We start from the raw sequence: 20,210 nt of genomic DNA on the forward strand, positions 1-20,210 counted from the left end.
ATGAACAAGGAAGACATATTATTGACAACGAGAATTTTAGATCTTTTAAAGTTACAAGTAAATCAGGTATAATCAAGGGATTTAATTTTAATGTATTTATGTAATCTATTATTTGAAATTATTTTTGGTAATTATATAATGTCATGATTTATATTTGGTGTTATTACAATAAATTTAATTATTTTGAATAATTTATGTTTTAATTATATATTTTAATGTGAAATATTAATGTAATTTTACGGAGTGAGTTTTGACTTAAGTTGTTGGAAAGTAAAAAATAAATATAAAATAAGAAATAGACCCATTTAAATATAAAAATTGAGGTAACCGTTATAAAATAGACCAATTTAAATATAAAAGTTGAGGTGACCGTAATGAAATAAACTATTATTTTTATCACATTATTTATTTTTTCCTTTCTTCGCTTACTCTCTTTTCTTCGGCCATGAAAACAATTCAAAAAAGTGCATCGAATGGTTTCACTCAAAAGTTCACTTAAAATGAGAATCAATAGTATAGAAAATGTAGAGTAAATAAACACTTTGATTTTTAAATCTTGTCGAGTGTACCAATTTAATCACTAAAAAAATAAAAATTCAAATTAATACGAAAAAACCTAAAGAAATAGTTTCACCATTACTTTAACATATAAGATGATTTTGAGTTTTACAACTTTTCAAATAATAGATGAAATTTTCCTTTACAACTATATATAGTTTTGTGAGTGCTATCATTTGACTTGTGTTGAGAAGTGTGCACCATAACCCTCCAAACATTTTAAGACATTCCCTAATGAACCTCACGAGGCTAAAGTTAACCCATGTAGCGCACAGCTTATCCTTCGCACCCAAAATCACATATTTTAGCGGAAACATTTTTTCCAACTTATTTTCTCCATTGTTACTCAACCTTCTTTCACTCTCAGGTCTCTCTCTCTCTCTCTCTCTCTCTCTCTCTCTCTCTCTCTCTCTCTCCTCAACTTCATATAAACTTTAAGGAATAAATTTCACCAACGCTTCTTTTTTCTCTAACTATTTTCCCATTCTCACTTTTCTTCAAAACTTTTTTTAAACCCTAAAACGGTTTCTGTAGTAGTTTTTTTCTCTTTTAATTCCTTCTTACGATGCTTGATTTCGCTGCTAAAACGTTAAGCCACATTTCATGCCGTGATTTTGAGCTGTAGATCTGTTTTCTGGTTTCAATGCCAAAATAGCATAGCATGATTATTATTGTTGTTGAGAGCATGCTTAGTTTCACGTAGTTATTGATTCTGCTTTATAATCACGCCGTGTTGGAATTTGGTGTTTTTATATCTGACATCGCAATAAATGTAGTGTAGTGAACAATTTAGCTTCACTTGGTTCTGTGTTAATCTTGCTCTCTTATGAAGGAAGTGATTTTCGAAATTCTGTTGTGATGGCACCTTATCCTTTACATATAGATTACTCTGCTTTGGCTTTTTCTACTTTCTAATGTGATTGATGCATATTATTTTTTTTGTAATAGGTAGGGTTATGAGCTTATAATCATTTCAAGATGCACATTAAGCAGGTAGTTGCAGTTTGAAGTGCATTTTATTTATTTATTTGTTTACCGAAGTGATCTAATTTGGTAGATATGGTTAAATTACATATCTTTATTGCAAAGATGACCCTCTTTCAAATACCCGATGTAATTTTGCTACTTGTAGCCAGTTACCTCCGAAATTAAATTTTTTGGACGTGTTTGTTGTTTCTTCTTCCAGATTGTGATTGAAGGCTTTAAGAGCTACAAAGAGCAAGTTGCAACAGAGCCTTTCAGTTCTAAAGTTAACTGCGTCGGTAATGATTTTGCTGAAAAGCTTTAGATGCCTCTTTCTATTTTTTAGGATTATCCTTTGAAATGCATGATGTGGTCATTTCGTTGCCATCATGACACAATGGCAGATGAATGAAGTACAAAGTTGAGGCAACGTGAAATGAACTGTTTTTGTCGATTTTTTGTTTGTATGTTATGTTGATGCATTTGCATATACTTTATTCATACACACTTCTAGGGACTCAATCCCGGAAGAGCGTAGTGCCTGACCCCAAAAATGCTACAGCAGAATGGATGCTACAGTGAAAGGAAAATGAGTAATTTATACCTCATATATGTGTATGCTAAAATATACTAAAACACCAGATAAAAGACATAATTAATAGTCAAACATTCAAATCCAAATTCAAGACATGTCATCATACTAACTGTCAAAATATGTTTAAGCCTCTACGACTTCAAGTAACTAATTAAACATTCAAACTTATGGTGTGTCTGGAAAACACCAGAAATCATTGAAAATCGTCGAGGGTTTGGTCTTGTTCCTCTCTTGCTCTTTTAATGTGTGAACACGAAGGGCAAAATGACCGAAAACATAAAAATAGGCTTTTAATGTGTTTTATGAAGGGCAAAATAGACTTCTCACTTGTTTTTAGTTAGGGTTTACATTTCAGAAAGGAGCTGTTATGAACTCTGTCATTTCACTGCGATTGGGAGCGACAGCCTTCTGCTCTGTGATTGGCTGCCATGTCGTGTGGAAGAGACGAAGTTCTCCGCCCCTCAGCGATGAACTACGTATTAGATGTATATACATACATATGTTACTGTGTGTGAAAACCTATTTGTAGTATCATAATAATTAATCATTATAGTTTAGAAGTTGAATGCTACAGTTCTTTCATTCCTTTTTTCCCCTTGTCTGGATAAAATAAAATTTTATTAGACAGGAAGAGAAGTACAAAAGACAATGCTAGGGTATTGTCTTTGGAGTAACAAGAAGGTAAAAAAAGGAAAGTCATTAAGAAAGCGAAGCCTGCCTATACCACTTCATGAAGAAGAGAACCGTCTGAAACACCAAAATAGGTGACTATTGCTGTCAAAAATCTAAATTAAAGGCATTGAGTTGAAGGGAACTTTTCATTTACCAAGTCCTTGGAGTGCTACTGATATAAATTTATCCCTATACGAGGAGTGAGTGAGAGACTAGTATTTACTACACGAATAAAACCAGTCAAAATGAGGGTCTAAATCCTCCTATCCACTGAAGAAGAGACATAAATCAAGTGAAGCAAATAAAGAAGGGATTCAAACTCACAAGTTTATCTAAGAAGTCTTCTAGGTGCATTAGTAAGAATTCATTGAGAGGAGTAAGAATAGATGTATCAATATATGTGATCTGTAAAATAATTAAGGAGAAATAACACAGTCAGGGAGACTTAACACAGATTTTAATTTTGAAATTAAAAACCATAGCATAAGCTAACCCAACCTAGTCGGATTAAGGCTTGGTCGTTGTTTAAAATCATAGCAGAATATTGCCATATTTGACTGCTTTGCAATTAGCCATTCTTTCACATGAAGCTCTAGGTTGTATAATTGTTTTATAGCAGTGCATTCTCTGATCACTTTATTGCTTCATTTTTGCTTGTTCTGATATTCTATTGCATTGTTTTCTTCATTACATTGCTTTAATGTGAAGTTGATTATGGATTTCACTATTTACGTTTAGATCAATTAATGTTGGTGATATTTGTTTTTAACATTAATAATCTCTAAAATCAACTCTTTTTTTCAGTTGGAGCTAATGGATCTGGGAAGACAAACTTCTTCCATGGTAAGAACTAAGAAAGTCCTCATTTTTTCTGATACCACTCTATGTAGTCTGCCTGGATTTATTATTTGAAAAGTAACTGAAATTTGATCTCTCTGACCTATGATCTACTGCTCTTTCCCCTTTGTATCTAGCCATTCGTTTTGTTTTAAGTGATCTATTTCAGAACCTACGCAATGAGGATAGACATGCACTACTCCATGTATGGCACAGTTCCTTTTATTCCAACTTCTGGTTCTCACCCTTTATTAATCATTTCTAGAATTTGATTATGCTTACATGAATTATTCTCTACACAGGAAGGAGCTGGACACCAGGTTGTATCTGCATTTGTGGAGATTGTGTTTGATAATTCAGACAACCGTATCCCGGTAATGATTTGATAATTTCTTTTTCCAGTAAGTTGCAGAAGGAGGATAATTTCCAAATTTGTAATTGTTTTTTAAACTTTGTTTAAACATCACTCAATGCATATTTTCTTTTAGGTCTAGATGAAATAATGATGCTATTTTTTTGTAGTAAACAGTTTATAGCAAGTTCATGATTGCCATGGTGAGGAAAGTATAGCCTTATTTGACAGTTATTCTATTTCAATCACAGAATAAATTGCCTAGTGGCTGTTATGGAGCATATTCTCATGGGTTTTGCTAATTAGTCACCTTTCTTTTTGCTATTTATAATCTCTATCTTTCATGTTGTGATGGTTCGTTGTGTATTTATTTTCTTGTGTTGTGCTAATGAGTGCATATTAGTGGCTATACTGCTCAATCTATATGGAGAAGTGAGCATGTAGGCAAAGGGAAATTTTTTAGTTTTGGGTAAATTAAGATTGTGATGACTGGATGAGTATTATGTTTTTTATCCTTTAAATTTTTTGCCATACTTACCTAATTTTCTATATTGATTAATGTTCTTCTCAATTCCATTTTTGAAAGTCCTGGCGCCGATCTTATGGGTTTTGATGTTAAATACTTTCTGCTAGCCTTGACATAATTTTAAATATTCTTGTTTCATTTTTGAATATTTTTATTTTGATGTCAGATTCTTTTAGTACAGTTTCATTTTCATATACTTGTTTTATGTCAATTATCCTTTTTTAAGGTTGTAAGTGAAAACTTGGTGTCAGTCCTTGCTGATGTGACGTATACATAGCTTCAATTTCCCTTTCTCTGTTCAGACGAGTGGTTTATGTTCCATAACCACTTATTTGCAACATTTTGTTTCTTTGCATTATCTTAGTATCTCTCTGTGCCACTGATTAGGTTGACAAGGAGGAAGTGCGCTTGCGACGGACTATTGGTGCAAAAAAAGATGAGTATTTTCTAGATGGAAAACACATAACGTGAGTATAATAGATTAACTTGTTTGAGCACATAGTATACATTCTTCTTTAATAATTGAAAAAACACAAATATTTTATCTTACGCTTTTGGGCCCTATCAGTAGTATCTTAGTTGTTAAATAAAAATGGCAAACATTGTGCAGAAAAACTGAAGTAATGAATTTATTGGAGAGTGCTGGGTTCTCTCGCTCAAATCCTTACTATGTTGTACAACAAGGAAAGGTATTGGTGCATAAACTTGGTTTGGAGTTTCCTATTTGTCATTTTTAGACGGACTTCTAAATTTATTCTTTCTCACTATTCTATAGATTGCTTCACTTACCTTAATGAAAGACTCTGAGCGATTGGATTTGCTGAAAGAAATTGGTGGTACCAGAGTTTATGAGGAGAGGCGTCGTGAAAGTTTGAAAATAATGCAGGAAACAGGCAAGTTTTCTCTTTAGTTATCTATTTTTTAGTGTATTATTTATTAGTCTTGTTATTGATTTTATCTTCACACATTTCCCTGTTAGACAGGTAATAAAAGAAAGCAAATAATTCAAGTTGTACAGTATTTGGATGAGAGGTTGAAGGAGCTAGATGAGGAAAAAGAGGAACTAAGAAAATATCAACAGCTTGACAAGCAAAGAAAATCCTTGGAATATGCTATTTATAACAAGGAAGTTCAAGATGCTCAGCAAAAACTTACAGAGGTTATATATGTACCACATTTATAATTATTTGCACTATTTCTTACTGTGCTGATGTGGTCTATCATTTGGATTTAGTGTCAAGTGTAGTTTGAATGGTAAATACAATATTTTTTAATTTTCTATTTATTCTGTTAATATACTTATGCTTCAATTCCCATATTTGTTGTTGGATTTATGTAGTACTAAGTTTTGGCAGGCACTTGATTTGTGCAGCGAAAAGGTTCTATTCTTTACAGTGTGTCAGCGCTGTTGTGATAGAAACTGGCTCAGAGAGAGAGAGAGAAAAATGAAGAATAGTGGTTTTGTTTATGGATTATAGGTCTAGGTTTGGGAGTGGTGTACCCAAAACTGTGGAAAGAATCTGATACAATGTACACCTAAGGATTACGAGAGCCTGAGTCTCTCCCTACCAATTTCACAACTGACAAACTGAATCCTCCCCTTCTGTTCCTTCTCTATGTATTCACTTCTAACCTATTAGCTAATATTCATGCAACTGATTCTGTTAAGCAACTGTTACTTTCAACTGTACTTACTAACTAGGCTGAACTAACAGAGGGCCATTCTTATTTCTTCTGTTGTATATTGTCCCAATTTGGCCTGTTCCTAACATCTGGTGTGAACAAAATGGAATAATACTTGGTAAAATTACTTGCAGTTTTGAATAGAAAACTCTTATTTATCCATTGACCTTTTTATGTCAATCATAATAGTGTCTGTCAAATAATATATACTTATGCAGACTTCGTAAATCCCTTTGTTAGTTTTTACCTTTTAGAATTATGAAATATTTTATTTCTGATGCCTGTACTTGTATGCTTGTCACTCATGTTTCAGATAGAAGATGCTCGAGCCAAGATTTCTGAAACATCGGCGAAGATGTATAATGATGTGCTTGATGCACATGAGAAATCCAAAGATTTAGAGAATACATTGAAAGATGTAACAAAAGAACTTAATAACTTTAACAAAGAGAAAGAAGTTATAGAAAAACGACGAACAGAGGCATTAAAGAAGCACACAGAGCTTGAGCTTGATGTCAAAGATCTAAAGGACAAGATCTCTGGAAATAGAAAAGCCAAAGTACTATATAAAATCCATATATGAGTTCTTTTAAGTGGGATGTTCCTACAAATTATCCATTTTGTAACTATTTGCTTTCAGGAAGATGCTGTAAAACAACTCGGGACACTTGAGAAAGAAATTCAAGACTCAATGAATGAACTGGACAAGATCAGTCCTTCATATGAGGATCAAATTAAGAAAGAAAGTGCAATTACGAAGCGGTATGCTATCATTGTACTTGTCTACCAATATGCTTCAATAAAGTAGATTGTATGCAACTCTTCCAATACACATTCAGGCTTTTTGACATTTGTGTTCTCTAGAAACTGCAATCTTCTATAGGTGGTTAATATTGTATTTTGTTGTTTTTATCATTGAACAATGAATAATATAATCTAGATCAGCTATCTTGGAGGGTTGTGAAATATTTTTATCTTACATGTTTGTGAAGATTTTTACAAATCTCAACTTTTGCATTTCATGTTTACAGATTGTAGGCGCATGTGCCTGTATTTGAAGCAATGTAATTTATTCTTTCATATTTGGGAATTTTAATCGGACTCTAACAAGTATTTCTCACAAATAAATAATTGGTTATAACTCAGAATAAAGGAGCGTGAAAAGCAACTTAGTATACTTTACCAAAAACAAGGGCGAGCAACCCAGTTTTCAAGCAAAGCTGCTCGTGATAAGTGGCTTCAAAAGGAGATTGAGGATCTTAAAGGAGTGCTTTCTTCTAACACAGGGCAGGCAAGTATTCATTTATCTGTATGACCTATAATAGATTATGGCATAAGGTATCTGCTTTTCATTAGGTTATTGCCTTTGTTTTCTGTAAATAATGAATAATGATTCACGCCTTAAGGTTTCTGCTTTTCCTTAGGTTATTACCCTTGTTTTCTATAAATTTTAATGGTGATGACAGAATGATATTTCTGCTCTATGTTGCATGTTTTTTCCATGGTAGTCAAAACTGCGATCTTACTTGTGAGATCGTCCGATCTTATGATCTTCAACCCCCAACCTGTGCTCGATCTCAGTTCTGGGCATGCCTGCGTGAGATCGTGTGGGATCGTCGTGTTGGAGCGTAGGAAAGGTGGAAACGACGATCCCGTCGATCCCATATTCATCCTTCTCTACCTCTTTCAATCGTCTCCCTTCTCTCTCAATCCAGCAAACTTCTTGTACTGATTCGTTAGATGCATGAAGGAAGTAGAAAGAGAGGAACATACAGCAAAAAAACCACTGAACCTTTTGGTCGTGAGATCCAGCAGGTAGCAGCCATGGTGTGTTTCAAATGAAAGGAGGAACAGAAACAGAAATTACTGAAGGGAAAGTTAGGAAACCCTAATTGGCAACCCTAGGGAAAAAATAAGGATTGGGCTGTAACATGGGCTTTTTTTACAATCTTAGTTTTATTCTTTAAAATATTGGTTATTTTACTAATTTTTCCTATTTAGCTAGCAAATCAAAAGATATAGTTTTGGGGCTTTTTTACAATCTTAGTTTTTTTCTTTAAAATATTGGTTCTTTCACTATTGTATCTTATTTAGCTAGCATATCAAAAAATAAGGATTAGGATGTAATATGAGTTTTTTTACAATCTTAGTTTTATTCTTCAAAATATTGGTTCTTTTACTAATTTATCCTATTTAGTTAGCATATCAAAAAATAAAGATTGGGTTGTAATATGGGTTTTTTACTAGCTTAATCTTATTCTTTTAAACATTGGTTTATTTAATAATTTAACCTATTATATGTATGAGTTTCTATGTATATATTAACAAGTAAGATCTTCCAAGTTGTGTTACAATCCTATGTTTACAATCCTTGACACCCCTCCCGATCTTAAGGAAAATCTCGATTTTAACTATCATGGTTTTTTCTGCATTACAGATTAAATGTTATTAGAGAAGAAGATGAAAGAACCTTTCAATTAGTTAATCCTCACCACCAAAAACAATTACAATACCATCATTTGAGCAGTTTCTCTGCATGTCTAACTATGGGACCCATCTGTGGTTGTAGCCACTGTGACTATGGTGTGATTTTTTTGATGGAAAATTTGGTTTTGAATGCGGTTCGATGTGACTGCATTACTTGTGATTCAAACCACCCGGGAATTGTGGGGTAATGCCCTTACTGTGGTCACCGCAACTGCAATGTTGCGGCCACATTGAATGATGTGGTCGGCAATTTGAAACCATGGTGCTTCGATTACTATATTGATATTGTATTTGTCTGAGAATGATATTTTATGAAGATATTTGATCTTAATTATTAGCCCTGATGCAGTTGACATCCTTTAACATGACTTCCAATATTATTTTTTTATTTGCTTGTTGTTAATCTCTGTTTGTGTTGCACTGCTACATAAACTCTGGTCCCTTGTACTTTATTCAGCTTTAAATCTGTTTCCTGTTTCTTACTCACTTTTGTTGCAACCAAAAAGTTACAACTTAACAACACTAGTAGGAAGTCCAAAGCTTTCTCTAAGGTGAAGTCCTTTGTTTGGACATCAGTTCTTAATACTTAACCAGCTTAACACAAATGATTTTCTACAATGCTGCAAGGTGAAGGCCTCAATCTGCTCTACCCCACATAGGCATTTATTACTAATCAAGAAACAGCAAAACACTTATTTTTGTCATGCAGCCTCTCTTTTGATAACCTTTTTGAGGTTTTTGGCTATGTCCTGGATTTGCCTATGACCCTTGAACAGTTTTAGCTGGCTTTTTAGTTGTTTTACAGGTTTGGCGAAATAAGAGTAAAATTTTGTGGCAGAGCACAATGCAATCTTTGCTATCATTTGACTTGAGCAGTATAGCACACATCTTTGAGATAGGTTATGTTTATAATGTTTTCTGGTGCTCGACCGATGGTTTTTTGTAGGGTATTGCCTTATTTGGTTTGCAAAGAATACAGCTATAGCACTTCATTCTCCTTGTTTCCCTAGTTATTTTATTTGGCTCTTGAGGATACCTTATTCTCACCTTGATGTGCTTCTTTGTTTGTTCTTAATAATACTTCTTTATTAAAAAACTGTATTTATTTTAATTGTTCCTCACTCTGTCTAGATGAGTAACTCATTTAGGGCACAATGGATTTTTCCTATGCACTTCTTTTTATTGACGGATACTTTTTCTCCCTTTTCAATTGTTGTATTGGGCTGCAGGAGCAAAAGCTTATGGAAGAAATTGACCGGCTTAATGGTCAGCTACATGAGTGTGATGAGTGCATTATGAGTCGTAGGTCAGAGATTACTACATTGGAATCTCTCATTACAAAATCACGTGAAGGGTTTAATCATCATAAAGAACAAAGAGACAATTTGCATGACGAGAGGAAGTACATATATCTTTTCTTATCCTTTATATATTTTCATTTTTTTCTGGAACAGTAGGAGATATTATTAGGGACTAGGAAGAAATATTATGAAGAAAGTGGGGGATTGGGTGTCCCCTTTAACAGAAGCAAAAGGGAGAAACATGGTTAATGTATATCATTTCTTATTTTTTTGGTCATGAAAATATTGCTTATGATATTTCACTGAGATATTGTAGGTCCCTATGGGCCAAAGAGAATCAACTTACTGCTGAAATTGATAAGCTGAGAGCAGAAAAGGAGAAGGCTGAAAAGAGCCTCGATCATGCAATTCCTGGTGTGAGTAATCCATCTTTTAGCTTTGAAAACATTTTTTTCTTAGTTTGTTAGATTCAAGGATCAAGATAGCTGTCATGATACATCTTGGGCTGTGCATCTTTCACCCTGTGTGCGCTGTCTTCTGTGCTTTATACTATATTGTTTTCATGTAAAAAGCATAAGGCTGAGTAGGCTTTAAGTTGAGGGGGTATCTTGAAATATATCATAAATTTTATTTCTTTGACTTTATTAGCATTGATCCTGTCATTATAGGTAATCATATCAAGATTGTATATGCCATCATGGATAATTATGTTATATTCTATCATTAGTAGAAATAGGACTCCAGGGTTGTCTTTTGTAACACAAGGTTATACAGTAATAAAATGAAACTATCAGGTAATGAGTTTTTAAAATAGAAAAGGAAAAAAGTAAAGAACTTGACGATGATGTAAGTTAAGGATGTCATTGTGATCATTCTTTTTTGGTTCTGTACATGAAAATTTAGTGTTTCTTTGGGCGAAGGCATAAGCCCTTTGCAATGATATAAGCAATGGAGAGTACATCAGTGTTTGAGAAAAGAGTGGAAGATAGCATTATCTGTCCAGTTGAAGATGTTATTTCTATTGACTTATTTTGGGGTAAGGTTGACATTTAATTTATCACAATGATTTCCACTATATAACGTTCAGGATGTCAGAAGAGGGTTGAATTCAGTTCGGAAGATATGCAGGGAGTATAAGATTTCTGGAGTTCATGGTCCAATTATGGAGTTGCTGAATTGCGATGAGAAGTTTTTCACTGCAGTTGAAGTTACTGCTGGAAACAGGTCATTGTTCCCTGATATTTCCTATAATGTACATCTCCATTTGTCACATTCATAGACTTTTTTTTGTGTGTGTGTGTGTGTGTGGGGGGTGGGGGGGTATCACATCCATAGTTCCATCATTTTTTAGCTCTAGTTTCTTGGACTTGTATCTTACTGTTTTAATGTTTGCACATAAGGTTTAATATTTTTATTTAACCTGTGTCTGAACAGCTTATTTCACGTGGTTGTTGATAATGATGAGACATCTACCCAGATAATTAGACATCTTAATTCACAGAAAGGCGGACGAGTTACATTTATTCCTCTTAACAGAGTGAAGGCTCCACGCATTACTTATCCACAGAGTTCTGATGTCATACCTCTTTTAAAGAAGTTGAACTTTAAACATGAATATACACCCGCATTTAGCCAGGTTAGCTTCTACAAAGATGTCACCTTTTCAAATACACATGGGCACCACATCTTTAGGTTTTGGTCTATTTGATATTTTTGTGAAGTGTTTGAAACTAGAGGGGAATTATATGCTAAGTAATAGATAGGTTAGTGTAAAATTTCTATTCAATAAGATTACTTATATTTTAGAATTAACAACCAAGATAATGGAATAATGCAATTAACTTGTAACATGATTGATTAAATGAGAGGTTCTCTGTCATTATTTTGTGCAAAAGGTTGACTGGGTAAAATGGAATGCTGCCAATGAGATCGACAAGACATCTGAGTCGAACAGCTTCATTGATGATTTTTTTGGGAGATTCTTCTAACATGACTATAGTTATAGATAGGTTGGTAGTGATGTGTTTGTCTATTTCATTCAAACAGCTAAGAGAATATGCAATAGACAAGACATTTGACTTGAACAGCTTCGTAGATGATTGTTTTGGGAGATTCTTCTAACAGGACTGTAGTAATAGATAGGCTGGTGGCCATGTGTTTGCCTATTTCTTTCAAACAAGGAATCTTAAAACGTAGATTTAGAATTGCATATTCTCTTAATTAGTTGATAGTATCCTCTTAAATATATAAATAAATCTTTTGCATATCTCATAACATCACTTTTGGTATTTCTCGTAAGGTATTTGCTAGAACAGTGATCTGCAAGAATCTGGATGTGGCTTCAAGGGTTGCTCGTAATGATGGTCTGGACTGCATAACATTGGAAGGTTGGCTCAGAAACTCTTTTCATTGTTTGTCTACAACTCTACATGATCTGGTTGGCCTGGCAATGTGTATTACCTTTTGACAAATTGTTGTCTATCTCATTACAGGTGATCAAGTAAGCAAGAAAGGTAGTATGACTGGAGGATTTTACGATCACAGGCGATCAAAATTGAAGTTTATGAATATCATCAAGCAGAATGAAGACAATATTTACGAGAGAGAGGTTCAGTTGAATGAAGTTAGATCCCATCTAAAAGATATCCTTTTACACTTGTTTTTATTAACATTCTTTTATTGTTTTTTCCCTCTTTTAAATTATAATTTATTAAAGGTATAGAAAAACCAGAGGAAATAAAAGAAAATAAATCCAGAGTATCACCTGAATCAGCTGATCAAATATTTGAAAAAAAGCTGACTGTGGAGAGAGGAAACAGTTTGGTAATCTGTCCCCAATTGCAATATCTCTTGTTTTGTTTTTGATTTACTCACATTATGTATAGTTATGCATATTTGTGCCCAAGGAGGTCGTATATAGGAAGGAGATAGTTCATAGCGTCAGACATGTGGAGGAAGGCTTATTCGGTGAATGACTGAGCAAGCGAGGTTTTGTGTACAACAGTGGTGCCGTGGAGAATAGTGGTTTGGCACTACAAATTGGGTTGGCGGTGTTGGGCTTAGGTGAACACTGGGTGGAAGTAGAGAATAATGGCTACGACTTACTAAGCATTGGGGTTTGAATTGAATAGATATGGTTGGGAGAAGCAGATATGGCCAGGGCTAGTTGGGTATAGTTGCCCACACAGGAGATGAAGAATTGAGAGTTTGATTTTTAATAACTTTAAAATTATTTCTTGGATAATTTATATCATAAAAACTGTCTCGTAGCTTGCGAGGGTAAGACTGCATATATATACCCTCTACAGACTCCATAGGCGAGAGCCTCATGCATCGGGCCGCCTTTTTTTGGATAATTTTAATTTTTAAGTTGTTTTTAAAACAACATTTTCAAACAATTTTTTTATCCTCTTTGTTCTGGAAATACCTGTTCCTACTGCAATGTGGCCTGTGGGAACCATTCTAGAATTACACCCACAAGTATGGCAAATGTCGCCGCTAGGATAATCATTTTTCTCCACCTAGTGGGATAAAGGCTTGGATGTTGTTTTGAAAATACATGGAAACAACTTCTCCACTTGCCCAATGTATTATGTATATATCTACCTTCGCCAGACCCCACAAGGTGAGAGCCTCATGCATTTAGCCCTCCCTAGACCCCATTAGGTGGAAGTATCGTGCACTAGACTACCCCCTTTTATTTTGAAGATAGTTTTCAATTTTTTTACAAAATTGTTTTGAAAATAAAAAACACAAATCAATCAGGGCCTTAGAGAGGCTCTACCTGGGTTTTAATGTTTTATACTGAGGGCAGTTGGATATAACTTGTGCTACTGTAATTTGTTGGTTCCATAAGCCTTCATTGAAGTTCCATAACTCTTTGGACTCTATTATCCGGGATACCTTTTGTTTATTTATCACATCCTTCATTTTGTTCATTTGTTGATGGTTTGATTTTGCTGTAGGTGATTTATTCATCTTAACCTAAAAATGTTATAGGACATCCTCCTTTTGTTTTTGACTATATAGCATGTAGTGCCATAGGTTCATTAGTTTTGTGAATGACTTATCTAAAGCCTGTTTTATTCCTTGTCCTGGAACCATTTCCTCCAATAGTTTTGTTTTCACTGAACTAGTCTCACAGGTAGATGATAAAATCACAAAAATTGTTACCGAGCAGCAGAAGATTGATGCCAAACGCGCTCATGACAAATCAGAAGTGGAGCAGCTTAAGCAGGACATTGCTAATGCTAACAAGCAGAAGCAATTGGTTTCTAAAGCAATTGCAAATAAGGTTTGTATTATATATACATAATTACCCCCAGGGAGCTTTTATCCTGTTAGCAGTTTGTTGTGGAATTTTTTACGGGTGAATCCTCTTATGCTTTTTCTTAATTGCTTGTAGGAGAAGTCACTTGTGGATGTCCAGAATCAGATTGACCAGCTCAAGGCTAGTATGGCAGTGAAACAAGCTGAGATGGGCACGGAGCTCATTGATCATTTAACACTAGAGGAAAAAAAGCTTTTGTCAGATTTGAATCCTGAAATCAAAGATCTTAAAGAGAAACTTGTTGCTTGCAAGGCTGATCGTGTTGAGGTTATTGATTGAATTATATTGTATTGCTGTTCATAATCTTCACAGGGCTAATTTCCTTACTTCAACTTAAATTTGACAGACTGAAACTCGGAAATCAGAGCTGGAAACTAATCTAACGACTAACCTTAGGAGAAGAAAGCAAGAGTTGGAGGCTGTAATATCATCTGTGGATGCTGATTTTTTGGATGATGATGTTGAATTGAAGGGTAAAGAAGAACTTAGTTCTGCTAAAAAATTGGTTGATGATGCAACAACGCAGCTTCGAGGTGATACCTTCAATAAATATTGTCTTACATCTATACCCTGGAGCAAAAATTGTAGTTCAGTGTTTAACCCAATTATCTTCCTCAGGAGTTTCTGAAAGTATAAAGGATAGGACAAGCCAAATTAAAAAGATCAAAGATGAAATGAATAAATTGAAGGTAGTTACTGATTGCTAGATATATTTTTTTCCATTGTGCTATCAGTGCTGACAACTTTTGGCTGCAGTCTTTGGAGGATGATTATGAAAGAAGACTTCAGGAAGAAGCAAAAGAATTAGAGCAATTGCTGAGTAAAAAAAATATATATTCTTCTAAAGAAGACGAGTATACCAAGAAAATAAGGGAATTGGGTCCGTTGACATCAGATGCTTTTGAGGCGTAAGGCTTCTCTTGCAGCTTCTTATTATTATTTGACAAGCATAAAATGAATTATTTTAGAAGGTTAGAAAAACTAGAAAGATATTCTAGAAGTATGAGAGTAAACTGTAGCTGTTAGCTATATAGCTGGTTTAGTTAGCTTATGCTCGAACTAGACTAGTTAGTTTCTGTAGCTCAGTCAGTTAATTACCCTTGAAAAGGTTAATAGGTTTTCTGAATGCTTGAGTAATTGTATGCAAATTGTGATATTCTGTACTTTGGTTTTAGCTAATTTTATTTAGCCCTCTTTCTTTATCATTAAAAATGATAGGTACAAACGGAGAAACATCAAAGATTTGCATAAAATGCTGCACAGGTGCAATGAGCAACTGCAGCAGTTCAGTCATGTAAACAAGAAAGCACTTGACCAATACATAAATTTTACAGAACAACGAGAAGAACTTCAGAAAAGGCAAGCTGAACTTGATGCAGGAGATGAGGTACTCTGCCTGGATTTCAGTTGGGAAAGTTCTTTTTAATTGTTTCCAACTACACAAAAGTCTCTTATGGCTAAATTGCTTAATATACATTGCTTCAATTTTATTATCTAAAAGGGTTTGGAGCAACTAATCTTTCATACCATATTAAGATTCTTGCTTCTTTGCTACATCCCTCAATTATATATTGTTAACAACCCACCTGTGTGTGGAAAAAGTAATAACTTATTTTCTTCATAGTATATTTGTCTTGCTGAGTTTCCATTTTATTGTCTGTGATGGAATTTTAACTTTTATTCTGGTTTAAGTTTGACTATTAGTCTAGGACTGTTGCAGTGGCAAATCTTGCAATTGGGACAATGTTGTATCCAAAATCACCAACTGTTTTGAATTCTGTCATTGGGTAATTGCAGAAAATTAGAGAGCTAATATCAGTATTAGATCAACGGAAGGATGAATCAATTGAACGGACTTTCAAAGGTGTTGCTAGGCATTTTCGAGAAGTATTTTCTGAACTTGTCCAGGGGGGACATGGCCATCTGGTTATGATGAAGAAGAAGGTTTGTGATGGTTAAATAATTTCCTGGTCTGCTTAGTTCTTGTGGCTACATTAGTTGTTAAGAAGATGATGCTTTCTTACTTATTATCTGGGTTTCATGCTTTAAAACAGTTATCAACATTTAACATTATGAATTTATTGACATTTATGTCACACTGATTTCTTACTATTTTTATGGTACTTTTTATCTAGGTTTCTCGCTTTATTTCTTTGCATTTGTAAACTTTGTGCGAGGAATCTCTTGAGAGATTTTTTTTCTTTGTATTTGATTGGTATTTGTGTATTCTGATTCCTTTCTCTAAGGACAATGATAATGATGATGATCAAGATGAGGATGGTCCTCGTGAAGCAAATCCAGAGGGGAGAGTAGAGAAGTATATTGGAGTGAAAGTAAAGGCAAGTGTTTTCTTCTTGTGCCTTTATTTTTTTTTGATGCAATAAGTTCAGTTGTTGTTTGTGCTAGAAAGGTTTTGGTTTCAATTCTGTCAAAAACAAATGTTTGAGCATTTGTTTTTAAAATAGTATAAGAAAATAACACAGTTGGAAAACATGTATATATATACAGAGATATAGCTTCCTTTCTTTCATGCTGCTTGTCATTTAGATAAAGTTTACATTCATTACCTGGCACAAATAAACAAAAGCAGAAAATTATATTATCCGTCCTCTGTTCACCGACCCTTTGATTGTAAGCGCACATGTGTGTTCAATCTTCTACATTTTTGTTGGGTAATACTGTCTTATTCAGTTGGCCTAGCTTTGCTCCGAACATGATTGCTGGTTTGCCTTCCTAACAACAATATATGTATTTTACATTACTTCTGACATTCCTGCACATGTTTATTCCTTGAAGGTCTCTTTCACTGGACAAGGAGAGACACAGTCCATGAAGCAGTTGTCTGGGGGTCAAAAAACTGTTGTTGCCCTTACGCTTATCTTTGCCATACAGCGATGTGATCCAGCTCCCTTTTATCTATTTGATGAGATTGATGCAGCACTGGATCCACAGTACCGAACTGCTGTTGGAAGTATCCATTTTATCATGTTATCTTCTTGTCATGCCAATTAACTCCTGTGTAATTCTTTAATTGATGTTTACTGCATACTACATCTTCCATTGCTTATTCCATAAAATTATACTAGTGCATATTGAAGGTGGAGGTCTTCAACCATTGGAGATTTAAAAGTAGCTATCATCCAATAGGTTAAAGCTCTTAGGTATTTAGCTCTTATGCTTCGTTTGGTTGCGCAAAGAAAATAAGAAAGAAATATGTGAGAAAGAGAGTGAAAAGAGAGAAATAGATGAGAAATAGAATGGATTTTAGTGTTGTTTGGTTGTATAAAAAAAGAAGAGAAAGAATTGATTTTTCTCCTCCACTCTTCACTGGATAAAGATTTGTTGTCCCAAATTATGTTTCAAATCATGCCGAACATCAATAAAAATATTTTATGTCAATTAAAAAAATAAATGTTTATTATTTTTTATTTTTTGTTTTAATATTATTGGTGCAGGACATGGTTTGAGACACAGTTTGGGACAATAGATCGGAGTCTCTCTTCTCCTCTCATTTTCTCTTCACTTGGGAGGAGAAAGAGATTTTGTGGGACCCTCTTCTTTTTTTCTCTCCTCCCTCAAACTCTCTCCTAAAGCAAATGAGAGAAAGAAGATATTTCTCCTCAACTTCTCTCCTCTCACTCTCTTTCTCTTCTATTTCTACCCTTCCAAATGAAGGCTTAGGCTTTGTTTTGTTGAATTCCTCATATACCAAGTGATCCAGACACCAAAGCTCACTTTTCACCCATTTATTTTTAAATCTTCGTCTTTAGTGCCTGTCATCTAATAACTTTAAGCTTTTAAATTTTAGTGGTTATTTGTCATCCACAGTTTTGCAAGGATTATTTTTTTAAATACCAATAGGCTTTAAGCATAAGAGGTGAGCCTTGGCGAAATGGTAATGTTGCGTACTTTGTGACCTAGACGTCATGGGTTCAAATCCTATAAACAACATTGTCACTTGCGAGGGTAAGACTACATACTTTTGTCCTCCTTATACTCCACTGAGTGAGAGCCTCGTGCATTAGACAATTCTTTTTTTCTTCCAACAGGCTTAAGCATGTGCTCTTTGTTTTAGGCAAGGTTCATAGTGAAAATGCTGACACATTTTCTGGTTTCTTTTCATTCCCTCAAGTATTAGTTGGCAAACACACCTCATGGCATGATTTAGTTTATTCAATTGAGTGAAGACTTCTACTAGAAGAGAAGTAGGATACATGAACATGAAAAAATAGACTGTTTTTGTATGAGAAGTATAATTTCAAATCAGTTTTAAAGGCTATCATTGCATGTTTGATTGAGAGAAGTATATTTTAGCTTTGACCTTTTTCTAAGAATGAGGGGTTATTGCTTTACAGCAAGCATGTTTCTTTTGATCTTATTTAGGGTTTATCTATACTGGCAATCAGTACATTTTGAATGGAGAAGGGTGGGGAACTATTTACATTGAGATATTGGCTTATGGTGATATTTATTTAAATATGAAAGTTCATTCATGTTTACTATATTATGATTGGCATGTTGTGTCTTTTATACTGTTGTGCCTTTGAGGATTCTTAACTTCCATAGATATGATCCGACGCCTGGCAGACATAGCAAACACACAATTTATCACAACAACGTTCCGCCCAGAGCTTGTCAAAGTTGCTGATAAGATATATGGAGTGACTCATAAAAACCGGGTCAGCCGTGTTAATGTCGTGTCTAAGGAAGATGCACTAGAATTCATTGAGCACGATCAGACACACAATGCTGAATAAGGTTTGGGAACCTTGTAACTCTCTTATACTTCTCTTTATGATATTTATGATTGTGATGTATGCCCTCTGCTGTTTGAGGGCCAATAAAAAAGAAAGCAACAAGAGCGAAAAGATTGAAAAACACTATCATAGTATCATAGAAGTACCAGCAAATTTATAATAGCTGTGGTTGTAGGTCTTGCTAATGCTAGGACATGTTGAGGAGTAAGGGGCGTGGCTGGTTGTGATGTTGTCCATCTGGGACATTCAAGAGTTAGGTGCTTCTGAATTCCAGTTTGTCTTAATTCTTCAACCTGCAATTCCTATGATTTATATAATCTAATAGTGCTTCTCACCTGCTCTCTATTTGTGTAAATTCATTTGAGTTTGTTAACATCAAAATGTTGTGCTTGTTGTGGTAACCATAGGTTTGTTCATGGTAAGAGCTTGGAGTACTGTTTGTTAATACAATGTTTTAAATTTAGTGTTTCATATATGTATAAATTTGCATGTTATCCAAAGCTTACTCACATTTTTATATGTCTTTGATCCTTGTGCTTTTTCCTGAATAGAAAAATTGATTTGTTTGTTGGTACATTTTAAGACCCTTGGTAAAAGAGCACGGATTAGTGTCAGAATTTAATATTAATTAATAAAGAGCATATTGTCAACAATTCTTCATCTTAGCTGTCCTTAAAAATTATAGAAAACATAATTCTGACTAATGTTCTTATTGTGCATAATTATAGGAAGACATTTATTTCACTGGCTCCTTATTCATGTGTCAACTGATTCAAGATTAATTTATTTTATTCTAATTTTGAAGTTTTCTAATAAAAACTTTTGGAAGTATGTGCTTTACCCCGAAAGTTAGTTCACGTAAAATTTATCCCTAATGTTTGTAAAGTGTATTTTAATTTTTTAACTTTTAAGGTTTCTGAAATGTCCGAAAACACCTTTTAACCTTAAGATACCATAACCATAATTTTTTTTATAAATTATGTTCTTGTCCATCTTTGAACTTTTTCTAGTTGTTTTGTCTATTTCTTTTCTTGAACTCTATGTTGAATTGATGTCCATTTAATCTATAATCCTTGTGGTTTTTAGAGCCTCTTCAATATATGCTCAAATTATTTAAGGCATGATTTTATTATCTTGTTTAGCATGTTT

The 20,210-nt window shown here is 34.1% G+C and overlaps 1 protein-coding gene across 5 annotated transcripts; it reads left to right on the top strand.

The window, feature by feature from the left end:
- LOC109340885 (structural maintenance of chromosomes protein 3) lies at positions 802-19,580 on the top strand. 5 transcript variants are annotated; one of them, XR_002106859.1, is made up of 31 exons: positions 802-925; positions 1,507-1,551; positions 1,745-1,820; positions 3,593-3,631; positions 3,763-3,830; positions 3,928-3,999; positions 4,891-4,970; positions 5,114-5,192; positions 5,279-5,396; positions 5,487-5,662; positions 6,500-6,745; positions 6,827-6,948; positions 7,333-7,477; positions 9,903-10,075; positions 10,291-10,390; positions 11,062-11,198; positions 11,409-11,610; positions 12,274-12,361; positions 12,467-12,616; positions 14,117-14,268; positions 14,380-14,571; positions 14,651-14,837; positions 14,923-14,993; positions 15,061-15,212; positions 15,523-15,691; positions 16,102-16,248; positions 16,551-16,643; positions 17,101-17,275; positions 18,871-19,062; positions 19,237-19,425; positions 19,469-19,557. XR_002106859.1 is itself a non-coding variant. In XM_019578651.1 (30 exons), the coding sequence occupies exons 2-29, from the start codon at positions 1,537-1,539 to the stop codon at positions 19,059-19,061; spliced, it is 3,615 nt and encodes a 1,204-aa protein (XP_019434196.1). In that variant the 5' UTR covers positions 802-925; positions 1,507-1,536; the 3' UTR covers position 19,062; positions 19,237-19,580. The 5 variants fall into 5 exon arrangements, 4 of the variants coding, with proteins under 4 accessions (XP_019434196.1, XP_019434201.1, XP_019434210.1 ...); XM_019578651.1 differs by having other exon boundaries at positions 19,237-19,580; XM_019578656.1 differs by having other exon boundaries at positions 1,511-1,551; positions 19,237-19,580.

Source organism: Lupinus angustifolius, chromosome LG02 (genome assembly GCF_001865875.1).
Source record: "Lupinus angustifolius cultivar Tanjil chromosome LG02, LupAngTanjil_v1.0, whole genome shotgun sequence".
Lineage (NCBI taxonomy): Eukaryota > Viridiplantae > Streptophyta > Magnoliopsida > Fabales > Fabaceae > Lupinus > Lupinus angustifolius.

Coding starts and splice junctions, on each gene's coding strand:
- LOC109340885 (XM_019578651.1), top strand. Junction 12,362..12,466: donor GGACTGCATAACATTGGAAG/GTTGGCTCAGAA, acceptor ATCTCATTACAG/GTGATCAAGTAAGCAAGAAA. Junction 15,692..16,101: donor AACTTGATGCAGGAGATGAG/GTACTCTGCCTG, acceptor GGGTAATTGCAG/AAAATTAGAGAGCTAATATC.